General features: G+C 45.2%; 1 protein-coding gene across 5 annotated transcripts in view; it reads right to left on the bottom strand.

The window, feature by feature from the left end:
• RNASEH2B (ribonuclease H2 subunit B) overlaps positions 1 to 13,762 on the bottom strand; it is a 90,534-nt gene that overhangs the window by 42,018 nt on the left and 34,754 nt on the right. For all 5 annotated transcript variants that reach the window (XR_016213305.1, XM_008273860.5, XM_089304195.1 and 2 more), the window contains exons 4-5: positions 13,628 to 13,704; positions 8,716 to 8,830 (exon numbers count right to left, since the gene is read on the bottom strand). Coding sequence is in view for 4 of the 5 variants with exons in the window: in XM_008273860.5 (XP_008272082.4) it covers positions 8,716 to 8,830; positions 13,628 to 13,704 (192 nt within the window). In the remaining variant the exon portion in view is untranslated. The remainder of the gene's footprint in view (positions 1 to 8,715; positions 8,831 to 13,627; positions 13,705 to 13,762) is intronic.

Raw genomic sequence — 13,762 nt, 5'->3', positions numbered from 1 at the left:
CCAGTCGATCCACGGCTTGCCGCTCCTGTGCCCACCCCGGCTGCAAGTCAGCTCCTTTTAAAGATTAACTCACTCCATTAAGGGAGTTTCGGGGTGAGGGTGGCCGGATTCAACTCCCACCTCCTCCTTCTCCCACCACCTGGTGTTGGGCCCAGGCTTCCACAACAGGAACACTGGAACAAGGCTGGGATCGCCTTTGTGGGCTCGGGGCTAGGACTGCCAGCAGTTTCCCAATGCAGGACATTAGCGTGCACAGCAGTTACCGAGCCACCATCCCAGGACCTTGGAAAAGACCTCTGGGTTAAGACTTATGACCCCCACAGCAGGGCAGGCCCCCAGACGTCTGATCTGTCTGGCTTGAGCCAGACGCTGCTATTACTCTGTGTAAGCTCTGGTAAGCACTCACTCCACCCCTGCACCCATCACACAGACAGGGCCAGGACCCTGCTCTCCCACTCCCTTAATCCTCACCCCAGTCTACGTGCTGATTTGTGTGACTCCAGCAGCTGAGGGGCTGACGCCTGAGAGCTCTGTAGGGCTGCCCAGCAGGGTGGAAAGTTGATGAGGGAGGCCCAGATCTGCAGGGTGGGCAGGAGGCTGTGGGCCAGGAATGCTGGCGAGGCCCCCTCGGCAGCAGGAGCTCCACTATGATGACTGGAGACCCTGCAGCCTTGCGCACACTCACCACCTGTGAGTGCTGAGGGCACGCAGGGGTGGGAATGGAAAGTGCTTATCCAGTGCTTGCACTATGTTAAATGGTCTGCAAGGGAGAGGAGCTGGGAGGCCCCCAGTCATCTCTGCTCTTCCTCCCTGTTTTAGGCTGTGGTCATCAACATGGTGGGCAAGATGGGACAGGGTGGAGTGGGACACAGCTGGAATAACGAGGGACAGCTAGCTGCACACAGCCTGCTGTCAGAGGTGTGAGAATTTCCTCTCTCCAGCCACCTGGGCAGACAGCCCACCCGAGAAGTAAGGCCATTAAGACTGGACTCAATTTCTCCAGAAGCAATGTCCCACCCTCTGCACAAATCAGGGGAACTTTAAAAGCCCAAAGCAATCATTAAAAAAGATGTATGCTGTGGAATGGCTAATTAGAAGTTCCACTCATTGTCCGAGGCAGAGAATCTATAAAAACCTCAGTGTGCAAGTCTCTCCTAAGAAATCCCGCCCTGAGCCTATGGCTCACTTCTCTCTTGCCTGTACCCACAAGTGCTCTGCAAGGATGTGCACAATCCACTGCAGTGTTGCTTCCTGAGCGCCTTGGGCAGGCCGCCCCTAACCCTCTTGAACAAGATCTCTCACAGAGGCGGGGAGCACAGACGGAGCCCATGCACAGCGCAGCACGCACTGGCACCTTGGGAAATCTCACTCCTGAAGCCTTTCTCTGAGGGCTACGTTGAGCGTGCAATGAGACAATCCAGACCCAGCCTATAGCACAACTCCAGTCACACAGCCAGCACTTAACATTAAATAAGAAAAAACGATGAAAATCGCAATTTGTAACAGGTCCCCCTCAGAAATGAATGTTTATTCAGGCCTGTGCTGAGTTCTCTGCGTACATTTTCTCACTGAATGGACCTCAAGTGAAAACCATTAGTTGTGCCCGTCTTAGGTTCGAGGGATTTTAAGGAAATTGTCCAAAGTCACAGGGCAGTCCAACAGGAGCACTGGGATTCCCGCCTGAGCTGACTCAAAGCTGTGGGTGTAAGGTTCATTTTACTAACATCAGTGAGGCCTACACCTTCCTCAATATTCCCATCACCCCCATTTTCGTGCAAAACAACCAATCCAGCATGACACACACAAAGCTGCTTTCTTTCTGTTTCTAAAGCTCTGATGATTTCTCTAACTCTTCCCAGCTATGCAGCTCCCTCCTTCAAGGCCAACGGTACCTTCCTCTTAATGACCTCATTCAAAAAAGACTAAATAAACCCAAGTGAGAGCCCTACAAAGCTCTGAGCTGAGGTTCAGTGAGTCTAAGATTAAACTGTGTTTTCCTCCCAAGCCATCCTCTGGGTTAGCCAGGCCTGAATCCTGAGAAGGTACTCCTGCTTTGCCTCATGCAGGCCATTACCCCATCCTATGGGAGGTGGGAAGTGAGGAGTGAAAAGAACCTGACATTTTCTTGGTTTGGGGCGTGGGGGAGAGGGGGTAGTGGTGGAGGTAAGAAGAAAATAAAACACTGTTAGGAATCAGAAATCAGGAGGCCTAGCTTCTAGGGCTACATCATTTTCCAAAGTTCAGCTTCATTTGCATACCATGTTCATATGCTACTATGTTCATGTTAAGCGCACAATTTGAGGAATTTGGAGAAATGTATGCAGGCATATGACCATCACCTCCACAAGTTCCTGTGAACCCTCACATAGCCAATCTCCCACCCCTACCCAGACCTCAGATAATCCCTGAGATACCATCACCAATTTAGTTCTTGCTTTATTCTGGAACCCCACAGGAATGGAATCATACAGGTGCACTCTTTTCTGTGCCTATCTTGTTTTACTCAACAAAATTCCTGTGAGACTCATCCATTTCATTGCAGCTAACAATAGTTCCCTCCTTTGATTGTGAAGCAGGATTCTCCATATAGATACATACATTTGTTTACTCAACCACCTACTAAAAAATTTTAGGTTGTTTCCGGAATGGGGCTTATTTTTAAAACTTGCTACTATAAAAACAACAACAACAACAACAAAAAACAACAACCAGAAAGGGTGCTTTGAGTGTTCTTGCCCAGGTCTTTGCATGGATGTGTTTTCCTAAGTCTTGAGTAAATACCTAGGAGTGGAGCGGCTGAGTGGTAAGAAAGTGTCACATAGTTGTACTATTTCATGGTTCCACCAGTCGGATAAATGAGTTCCAGTTCTCCCACAAATCCTAACCTTTTTCTTAATGATGTCTTTTAGAAACTGAAGATATTAATTTGAATGAAATGCAATTTATAATCCATGGTTAGTGGTCTTTGTGTCCTAAGAAATGTTTGTCTACACCCAAGGTCACAAAGACTTTATGTTTTCCTCTAGAAGTCCAGTGGTTTCCAAGTGATCAATTTTGAGCTAATTTTTCTGTGAACGGGAGATGAGGATCAATGTTCATTATTTTTTCATAGGGCTATCTAATTCTTGAATCAAGATTTGTTGAAAAGATTATCCTCTATCCCACTGAATTATCTTGACACCTTAAAAAAATCAGTTAAACTTATGTGTGAATTCATCTCCAGATTCTCTTTTCTGTTCCATTTATTTATATATTTATCCTTATACGATACCATATTTTCTTCATTATTGCAGCTTTATAGTAGTTCCTTAAATCACACTTTGTATAAATTCTCTAAATTTGTTTTTTGAAAGTGTTTTGGTTATATTATAGGGCCTTTAGATGGTCATAAACATTCTATGCCAGTAAGTTTCTACCAAAAAATAAATTAAAAAGCTTCTTAAGCATTACATTGATCCTATAGGGCAATTGGAGAAAATAAACATCTTAACAGTATTTAATATTAGAATCTATGAACATGGTATACTTCCCCATTCATTTAATGTTTCTTTAATTTCTCTAAAAGTTTTCTGTAATGTTCAATATACTGGTCTTGTGCATACTGTGTCACATTTATCACCAGAGCTTCATGATTTCTGATGACAGTATAAATGGATGTTATTATTCCATTATCCAGTTGTTCACTGTTGATATTCAGAAATATAGTTGCTATTTGTTTATTGATCATGTGTCCTAAAACTTCACTTATTAGTTTTAGTAACTTTTTATTTTTTAAGATTCCTTTGGACTTTTTAACAATATTATCTATGAATACAGACAATTTTAGTATTGGCTTTCCAATCTATATGGTTTTTTTTTTCCTTCTTGTCTTAATGAATCTGCTATATCCTTGTCTGTTACCCAATCTTAGGGAAAACATATGTTCAGCCTTAAAATGCAGATGATGTTAGTTGTAGTTTGCCATAACTTCCTTTAGCAGACTGAGGAAGTTCCCCTTCAATTCCTAATTTGCTGAGAACTTATATTATGTTCAAATTTTGTCAAATGCCCTGTCTATATCTACTGAGATAATCATACAGGTTTTCTTGGTAGTATGTAAATATGATGAATTTTACTAATTTGTTTTCTAGTGCTTAACCTATTTTATGTACCTGTAACAAAGTCTAACTGTGTTTTATATTTTTGATCTTTATATACTTGATTTTTTAGTATTTTATTAAGGATTTTTCAATCCTTGATCATAGGGAGTACTGATCTAGTTTTCTGTTTCTAACACTGATTTGGGTACTGGCAATTCTGGTTTCAAAAAATTCCATCCTCATCTATTTCATATAAGAGTTTGAACAAGTATTATTTCTTTGAATAATATTTCTCCCTTGAAGTACAATAAAATTCACCAGTGAAGTCAACTGATCCTGGCGCTTTCTTCCTAGGAAGTTTTAAAATTATAAATGCATTTATATATTAAACCTTCCCTGGACAAGACAATCACTATGTCCCCAAATGCTACACAAGGGCCCGGTGTATGCCCACTGCTTAATTTTCAAATTCAAAAATTTTAAAAAGCCAAGAAGGTTTAAAATGTTCACTACCCATAATTATGAAAAGTACCACTGCCTGTTCATCTGTGTCCTAAATGTAATATTTGGAGAGTTAGTCAGCTAGATAATATGTCCATATGCTGGAAAGGTTTTTTCCCTTATGTGTCTGGTGCCTATAAAACTGGTCTCAAACATCTGGAAAGATTGGGTTTACAAAATAAAGATGGAATAAAAGTGAGTTCACAATTAAATAACATGTTCAGCCATTGGGTAATCAGTTCACAAACTTGAATTTCCCTGATGTATTGTTGAACAAACTGCCTAGAGCACATTTTCACTTCTACTTTCTCAATGTTTTCCATAACCGAGAAACTCATATGGTCTCTTTTTTTCCCCCTGCCTCCTGGGGACAGAAACTTGGCAAGTGTACTTGGGATATTTTAATCAGGTAAGTTTTCCTGGTTCTTCCTGTTAATCACATCAGACAGCCCAGCGCAGCTTTGGCTTGCAATATGAAACAGAGTGTTACATTCAAGATGGAGTTCAGGACCCTTTATTAGTCCCTTCCCGTGTCATCTCTCCACTGAACGTGAGCTTCTTTGGCAAGACACAAGCTCTGGGCCCCAGAGCTAGCAAACAGAGACACATCATTTCCATCACTAATAAAGCAGGCAGGGCTAAGGTCACAGCCATCATCATTCCGGGTACAAATAACTGTGGCTGGGTCTACTCATCAGGGAGAAGGCAAGAGGAGAAAGCTCCCACAAACGTAGAAGACTTAAGCAGATCTTTAATGCCACAAACACTTGGGACGGCAGGCAAGTTTTAACGTCAAACTAGCTGTCTGGGGCCTTTGAGTGTTTCAGGCCTTGTTCTTTCTGCACAAGTGTGTGTGTGGAGAGGGTGGAAGTCACAGAAAATCGCTGTCTTCTTCACCTTTGCTCCCTGTCATAGAAACTACCTGACCAAGCATCAGTGGTCTTCGCTCTCTCTTTTGTAAAGAAATCTAGAAGCAGGGGTAGGTGTCTGGCACAGTGGTTCAGACGCCACTCAGGATGCTTGTACCTTACACTGGAGTGCTTGGGTTTGAATCCTGGCTCCACTCCCGATTCCAGCTTCCTGCTAATGTGTACCCTAGGAGGCAGCAGGTCATGGCTCAAGTGCCTGAGTCTTTGCCACCCACATGAAGAGGCCCAGATGGAGTTCTGGGGTCCAGGCTTCAGCCTGTTCCGGCCCCAGCTGTTGTGGGCATTTAGGGAGTGACTGAGGGGATGAGAGCTCTCTCTCCTTGTGTCTCTGTCTTTCCTTCTCTCTTTCAAACAAATAAATATATAATCCTTGAAAAATCCGTAGGTCAATTATAGAGGATGACCCCAAATACTAATTTAGAAATGGACAGTAATCCAAATTCCAATCCAGCAGCCTACATCCTCACGACTGGTCACATGGGGGACGGGTGCTGAAAATGCCAGGAGGTTGGGCACAGCGATGAACACTGCCTGTCCTCTCAGCTATCTCTCTACCATCTTCTGTCTCCTTGTTTTTCACCAGAGAAAAGGAAACTAGAGGGGATAGATATGATTCACAGAAAGGTAGGTTTCTATTTTGACCTGAACCATCCCCTTAAAAACTCTAACAGAGTATCTTATTGGTATCCCACCGGCATGGGAACTCTACCACTTCAAGTTCTGTAATGTAGGTCAAGTGACTCAAACTCTCTCAGCTTTGGATTCCTCGCATGTACAAGATGCACGTCCTAAGAATAACAACCAAAGGACATCACTGCAAGGATTAAACAGTGGACGTCCAGTCTTGCTGTGCTAGGGTGCATGTCTTCCACATATCCACTCTGACAGGCTCTAACAGCCAGCTGCAAACTTCAGAATGCTGAGCATCGCCCTGCGGATCTCCAGGGAGGAAGCCGCCAATCTCAGTACACTGACTGTGCACACACACCTTACATAAAGAAAAGCACTTCCCACAATTCTGTGTTGGGTTAAAAAAAAAAAAAAGCACAGCAAGTGACTGGAATGACTCATGTGAATTTCGACAAACAGGCCTTTTTAAGGATGAGGCATAAATAATCTTTTTACTCCATTTATTCCCCTCTTGAAAATTTTCTGGTTTCGTTTTTAAACCTTCCCTTATTTCAAGATTTATCGGCTGCAGTTGGTTAAGGGAAGAATTTCATGACAAAGCTGCCCAATGTTTTACTGTACGGAATTTAATCTGAAATACTTTGTTTGGCCTTACTATCATGTAAAACAAAAAAAGATGAAAAATTTGTGGCCCAGGATTTTAGATCCTGGTATTTCAATGTTGATAATGTAATTTGAAAACAGAAGTGCAGATCTTCCAACAGTCAGCCAATGTTGAGGACGGAAAGAGATGAGGACACAAGTTCATGTAATTATACAGTAAGTGGTCAGGGGCTCGGCGCATACTGGGAAGGAGAAGAGATTCTGCCCAGAGACACGGACAGTGAACAGACATACAGCCATTCGCACAGCGTCAGAATCTGGGTGTCTGAGTTCTGCTCTAAGCTGAATGATCATACACAGTTAATGGCAGAGTTCTGGACAATAAATTAATTGCATTTTCAACTTGTGTTAAATTGACAAAAAACTGACATGCCTTGTAATGATGCTTTATCACTTCACTTTCCCACTTTCACAGGCTACTCCGTTTGTCACCCACAAGATCGCTGTTTCCTGTCACATCCAGATCAGGAATGTCTTCAATGGGGCTGCTTTGATAAAACCTTGGCAGCACACACCCCTGAGATCCAAATTGCAACTCCCAGGGGGCTCTGTGAGAATCAGGGGAGCCCTCCACAGGAAACGAAGCCAGCGAGTCAGTGAGAGGCTCCCCTTGCCACCAGGGGCCTGCACTTCTTGGAATCACCACTCTCCTGGGTCCCAGGACTGTCATACTTGGCCGCACCATCTTTGACCCATGTTATGTTGGGTATTAGCCCTGAAACTACTCCAACGAGGTTTTTAGACACTGATGCTCAGTTTGTATAGTGTTCCCAGCCTGCCGAGACACAATCCTACACACTGTCTCACTGCCTTTCCTCGAGATTCAAGTGAGTACACCCAACACTCACCTATTCACTCCCCAAGCTGCTCCTCGGGCCCATGTTTCCTGACTCCAGGAAGCCACCACTGCACTTTCTGTGCACCAAGGCATAAGCCTGGAAGTCGTTCTTGCTGCCTGCTTCTCCCTGATGCCACCGATCCACCTGCTGTGGTTGAAACCCCCTTTAAGTTTTGTCTTCCTTCTGTTTCTACCATCTAAGATCAAGGTCTTGTGCTCTCCAGTCTAGATCATTGCAACAGCCCTTTTTGGACCTGGCCTTGGCCTCCTCATGCTACAGCACTGTCCTACACAAAGCTTCCTAGGCATACTACATTCTTTAGGTCAGATCCAAATGCATAGAAAACCCTTTCCCATCTAGACCCTCACCCTGTAGTCTTACCTCATTCCTTGCCAGTATCCTACACTCTGGCTACACCGAACTCCTTGGAATTTTCTAAACATGACAAACCTCTCCATAACTCCACGTCCCCTCGGGACTCCACTTAGGGGTCATTTCCCCCAGGAAAGCTACGCAATGCTCCCCACCCACATCTTCCACCTAACCCAGGCCTGTCCTGTAGAGCCCCAGAAAATCCAGGGTTCACCTCCATTACACTGCCCTGCTTGTCCTGAGCCCCGTGATTCTTGAAACAAAGTGCGGGAAAGGGCAGCATCTACTGTAAGTGTCCCCACAGCCCAGTGCTGGTGTTCAACATTGGCGTCTTACGTCAGCCGGCCCTCCATTCATACTCAAGTATACGCCTCACGTCAGCACACAAATGTGAAATCTGCGACAGAAGGCAGCTAAGTGACTTGCTCCAAGTCACAGAACTAGTCCCGAGGAGAGGAACCGAGACTAAAGCCACACCTGGGACTCCTACCCCTAGGGACAGAGGCCACCAGACGGCACCAGTTGCAGGTCTAGACACTGAACAACCCAATGCGATGGAGGAACAGTGCTGGCAAGCGAAAGCCAGTCTGGATGACACCGAATAAGCATCATGGTCGGGCAGCCTAACCCAGCCACATCCTCAGAGCACCGCGCAGCCCTCCTCCCAGCCGTGGCCTGAATCCAATGGCCTGCTGACCGTACCTTTTTCCTCTGTCACGTGGCGAAGTTGCTTCTCAAGTGCAGGAAGCTTCAGCAACAAGACACAATCTGGATACATGTCATCTACCACAACTTGATCTAGGGGCTGAAACTTCCCCTGGGAAAAAAAAACACTTTGGTCAGTCAGAACATAGGCATTCCATCAACAAACTCAGACGTGCAAAGGAGGGAAACAGGCACGTTCCCCATGGCTGGCCCTTCCCACTTAGCCTGGAGCTGCTTCCCATCTAAGGGATCCCTGAACTGGGGCAGGCGCTAGAACTGACCTCCCTGCACCCCAGGAAGCGTGGGTGAGCACAAGGGTTGCAAGCAGTGCGTCTACTCAGGGATACCATTCCAGAAAAGCTCTAGAAACCACAGACCCTGCCTGGGGCTGGTCTGGCCGCTCCATTTGAAGAACTGCCGTGGTCACACTGCAAGAGTGCCACCCAGCCCACAAGCCTGGAACAAGGCCAGACTGGGTGAGAATGTTCTTTCCCCCCGCTGTCCTCACTCCAAGGCTGCAGAGAGAAACGCCCACCAGAGAACGAGAAATGTAACACACGAATCTACTCCTGCCAGAGCTGACTGACAACGTGCCCAACTCGAGAGCAGACTAAAAGACAAGACAGCTGGAAGGCCAGCGAAGCTGCAGCCAGGCTAAAGCAGGCTGCCAGGGAAGCTTACGAGGCCTGGCTGTCGCTGGGTGAGGCCAGCTAAGATTCCAGATCCTCACTCTTCGCACACAGGTTTAGCCATTCTTAACCTTAGCCATAGTAGGGAGAAGCAGAGCTGCCTTGGGGACACCGGACTCTGTGACAGATGTAGGGTTCTGACCACGGCCCACTTTAGCTCACCCTCCTTTTCTGTCTCAGTGACAGCTCCTTTTTAAGACAGAAAAACTGCAGCTGGTCAGCTCTCTTTGTGAAAAATGCAGCATTCTTTGGTTTGAGGGGTGCTATCTTATTCATGGGGCAGTGCGTGTGACAGCTCATCAGACTTTCTGTTACAGCAACAAGCGGAAAGGAATGTCTCCGTTTCATGTCTATTTGTTCCTTCAAATCACACATTTCCCAAGCCTTACTGTCTTCAGATTCCAACCTTAAATCTATTTTCTTCCATGATCTACCAATATTTAAAACATTTTGTGTTTTTTTTTTTTTTTTTTTAGTTTTTTTATTCACTTATTTTGTTTATTTGAAAGGCAGAGAGACAAAGTGGGAAAGAGACAGAGGCAGACAGACATCTCCCACCCACTGATTCATGTGTCAAATGCCTGCAACAGCTGAGGCTGGGCCAGGCTGAAGCCCAGAGCTGGAAACCCCAATCTGGGTCTCCCGGGGTGCGAGGGGCCCAGGTACTTGAACATCACTGCTGCTCCCCGGAGTGTGGCCTGGCAGATGCTGGAATCAGCGGCAGAGCTATGGCTTAACCCCAGGTGCTGTGACACAGAACGTGCGTGCACCAAGTGGCATCTTAACAGCTGCATCAATGCCCAACCCTGTTTCACTATTTTAAAACAACATTCCACTTATATGTAGATCATATGAGTCATGGGATAAAATACTTGCATAAATAACTAGTGTTTCATTCTTGTTTTCTTTGCCATATACATCTGTATGGCAAAGAAAAAACTTCCTTGTGGAAGTGCAATAAACAGCTTGCTTTAAAGATAAAATTAATAATAGTTGGGATAGCTGGAAAGAAGAGTTATTTTTACAGATGTTAAAATACATCTTGTGATTCAAAAAGAGCAGTTCAAATTTCGAAAGTGTATGCCAATATTTTTACCAAATAGGAAACGATTGTGTCTGAAGCGTAGGGAAGGAAACAGATAAACACCTCATGTGTCACTCTAAAGGCCGTTTCTAGCGTTGGAGAAGGCAGATTACCATGGTTTCATATGGATACCAGCCACCTCCCTGAGTGGTATTTCTGCTCCATTCTGCGGCTGTCAACTTGACCTTGCCGGAGCACCCCAGAGGTTCCCGGAGGGCCTCAGTGAGGTCAGTCCCCAAGACTCAATGGTCCCAATGGGCGATGGGGAAACATCACCAAAGAGTGGAAGGAGGGTTAATGTCCATCCATCTGTGCAGCGAGGCTGGCTGACGGCTTCCTCTGATAATTTGTCCTAGAAAATGCCACATATGAGAGCCAACTGACGTTCTCAGCTTCCTCCCCGCAAGCTGCCAAGGCTTCCTGCGGGTGACGATGCCCATTTTGGTTTCCTATAGATGCATCGGGTACCAGTCTGTCTGCAGCTTCCAGGCAATGGGAACCATGATTAAACTCAGGAATAAAACACCCCTGACTCTCAGGAAAGGACAGAGGGTAGAAAAGGAGGAGAGATAAAGCAGCTAAGCAGCACCAACTGAGAACACGACCTGGAGTTTTAAGTCAGTTTTGTTACCATCAATATTTACTGCAACTTTAATTGACTTAAAGGCAGACTCTTCTAAAGAGTTTAACACCTATTTCTTAACAATTCAAAGGTTTTCAAATTGTGGTTGATGGGATCTTCAGGGTCCTCCTTACCCTTTCAGGGGTTCCCCAAGCTCAGAATTATTTTCCTAACCATGCCAAGAAGCTATTTGTCTTTCCATGGTGTTGGCATTTGCACAGATGACTCAAACGCACCAGTGCACAACTGGTATCAGGCCGTCTGTCACAGCATTCTTCAACACCATGTACATGCAGCTAAAAAAAATGCCTGTTTCACTTAAGAATATCCTAAGCAAATCCTAGAAGGAAGAATAAGCCTGTGTGGTGAGTGTGTGGCTAAAGCACTTTTGCCCCATGCCAAGGCACACGGCTCACTTTAAGGGGAAGCACGTGGGTGACTAGGTGACTGGGTGACTGGGTGGCAAGCCGACCTGGGTGCTTTCTCCCGGCTATAAATTTCACTTGAAAAATCCTCTACGAATGATAGGCATTCAGCCTTGGGTACTGGGCAGATGTGAATGAGGGGAGGAACTATGGACAGTACTTATAGCCAATGGTAATATTTGAGCTTCCAAGCAAAAATCAGAAGTGTAGAAAATGTATATTTGCCTCTATAATAGCTTCCCAACGTACAGAACTTTCTGACAAAATCAAAGGTGATATTAACAGAGGGTTTATATGTGTGTGCAGGGTGAGTTGCATTAACATCTGGAAGAGTAAACCAGTATTTTCCAAATGATCAATATGTGATGCTACAAAACCATAAGTGGATAATAAGAAATGCTTATTTTTTTAGGTTTATTTTATTTATTTGAAAGGAAAAGTGATAGAGGGAGAGACAGAGAGATCTTCTCTCTGCTAGTTCACTTCTTAAATGACTACAACGGCCGAGGTTGGGCAGGCTGAAACCAGGAGCCTGAAACTCCACCAAGGTCTCTCTCATGGATGCAGGGGCCCAGGGAGTTGGGCCATTCTTGGAATGCATTCCCAGGTCCATTGGCAGGGAGCTGGCTTGGAAGCAGAGGGATGCCAGCTTCTGCAGGCAGCAGCTCAACCCACAGAGCCACAACACTGGCCCCCAAGATCTATCCTTAGGACAAGTAAGACCAATGGACTTCAATGTAACAGAGCATGCAAAGTGCATTGACCAGGTTGCCAATTCCACCTTGCAAGTAACCTATTAAAAAAACCACCCCTTGCTGAGTTTTGAAGAAGAACTCCACAATTACCTGAAAAAGCTGTTGTACTATTCCCCCCTTTTGTAACTACATATCTGTATGAGGCCACACATTCTTCACATACTTCTACCAAAACAATATAGAGAAACAGAGTACAGAACCAGGTTGAAGCAACAAGCTGTCTTCTATTAAGCCAGACTGTAAAGGGATGTTCACAAATGTAAAACAAGGCCACATGCCTCATTAAATGTTGTCATTGCATTAAAAATGTGCTATTTATATTAACATGCAACAGGGTTATGATTTGCACTTTAAAAAAGAGTATTTTTAAATGTCTGGGTATTGTTTTTTGAAATTGTGAGACAGAGAGAGGGAGGGAGATCCCCAGATGTCCACAACAGTGGGAGCTGGGCTAGGGCTGGAAGCAAGAACCAGGAAATCCAGATCTCCTATGTGGGTGGCAGGGACACAACTACTTCAGCCATCACCACTGCCTCCGAGGGTCTGCATTAGCAGGAAGCTGGAGCCAAAAGCAGGGGCCAGGAATCAGAACCAAGGATTCTTACACGAGATGCAGGCATCTTAACCACTAGGCTGAATGCCTGTTCCCTCTCAGTTAAAATAGAGTCCATATTGACAGAACACACAGGAACACAGCTCTGGGAAACCTTCAATAATTTTAAGTGACAAAGTATCTTGAAGCCCAAATTGTCCTAGCACCTCTAGCTGGGCCGATTACTATTACGACTACTAGTCATAAACTCTTCATGTCACAAAGGTAAATTGCATTCATCTGGAATTTCTTAACTCGCAACTAGAGGCTGCACCTTAAGCAGCTTTTAGCAGACACGCCCCAGTTTACTTCTTTCATAGTCTTTCTCACCCGGAGATAAATCTTTCTTCTCCTAAGTCCTGGGGTCATTCTTGTCTTTTTTAGGGGGGTGGCGGGAGGGTTGGTCAGTTTCTCAGCATTTGTTTGGTATTCCAATCCAAGGAGGGCTGGAAAGCAAACGTTGTCATGGTGAGGCCTTGTCAATCAGTGAGGAACACAGAACGGGAGTCCACTCAGGGCAGCTGGGCAGCTCAGGGGCCTGCCGGTGCCAACCGAGGTCAAGACTGAAGCGAGGTTCCTCAGGCTCTGACCCAAAAGCACCCGGGGTGCCGGGTCTGCAATCACCCAGTTAAATCTGCAGTGCAGAGTGTACATTTGGATGATTCAAAGGAGAGAAGAGAGGGTCAAGCAAACAAGAGTCCATTCAGGCTGCTCACTGTAAATCCCCAACTGGGAAACTCACCTCTTTATCAGTTTTCATGAGGTAGTGGAGCAGCAGAAACAGGGGGTCCACAGGTGTGGCAAAGTGGAGAAGACCTCCTGCGTGTTAAAAGAGGACACAGGAATTAAATGCTTTGGCAAGACAACTTGGTTATTT

Source organism: Oryctolagus cuniculus, chromosome 9 (assembly GCF_051225735.1).
Source record: "Oryctolagus cuniculus isolate XC-2025 breed Fujian yellow rabbit chromosome 9, ASM5122573v1, whole genome shotgun sequence".
NCBI lineage: Eukaryota > Metazoa > Chordata > Mammalia > Lagomorpha > Leporidae > Oryctolagus > Oryctolagus cuniculus.
The sequence above is the reverse complement of the archived record's forward strand: the minus strand, read 5'-3'. Positions and strand labels throughout refer to the sequence as shown.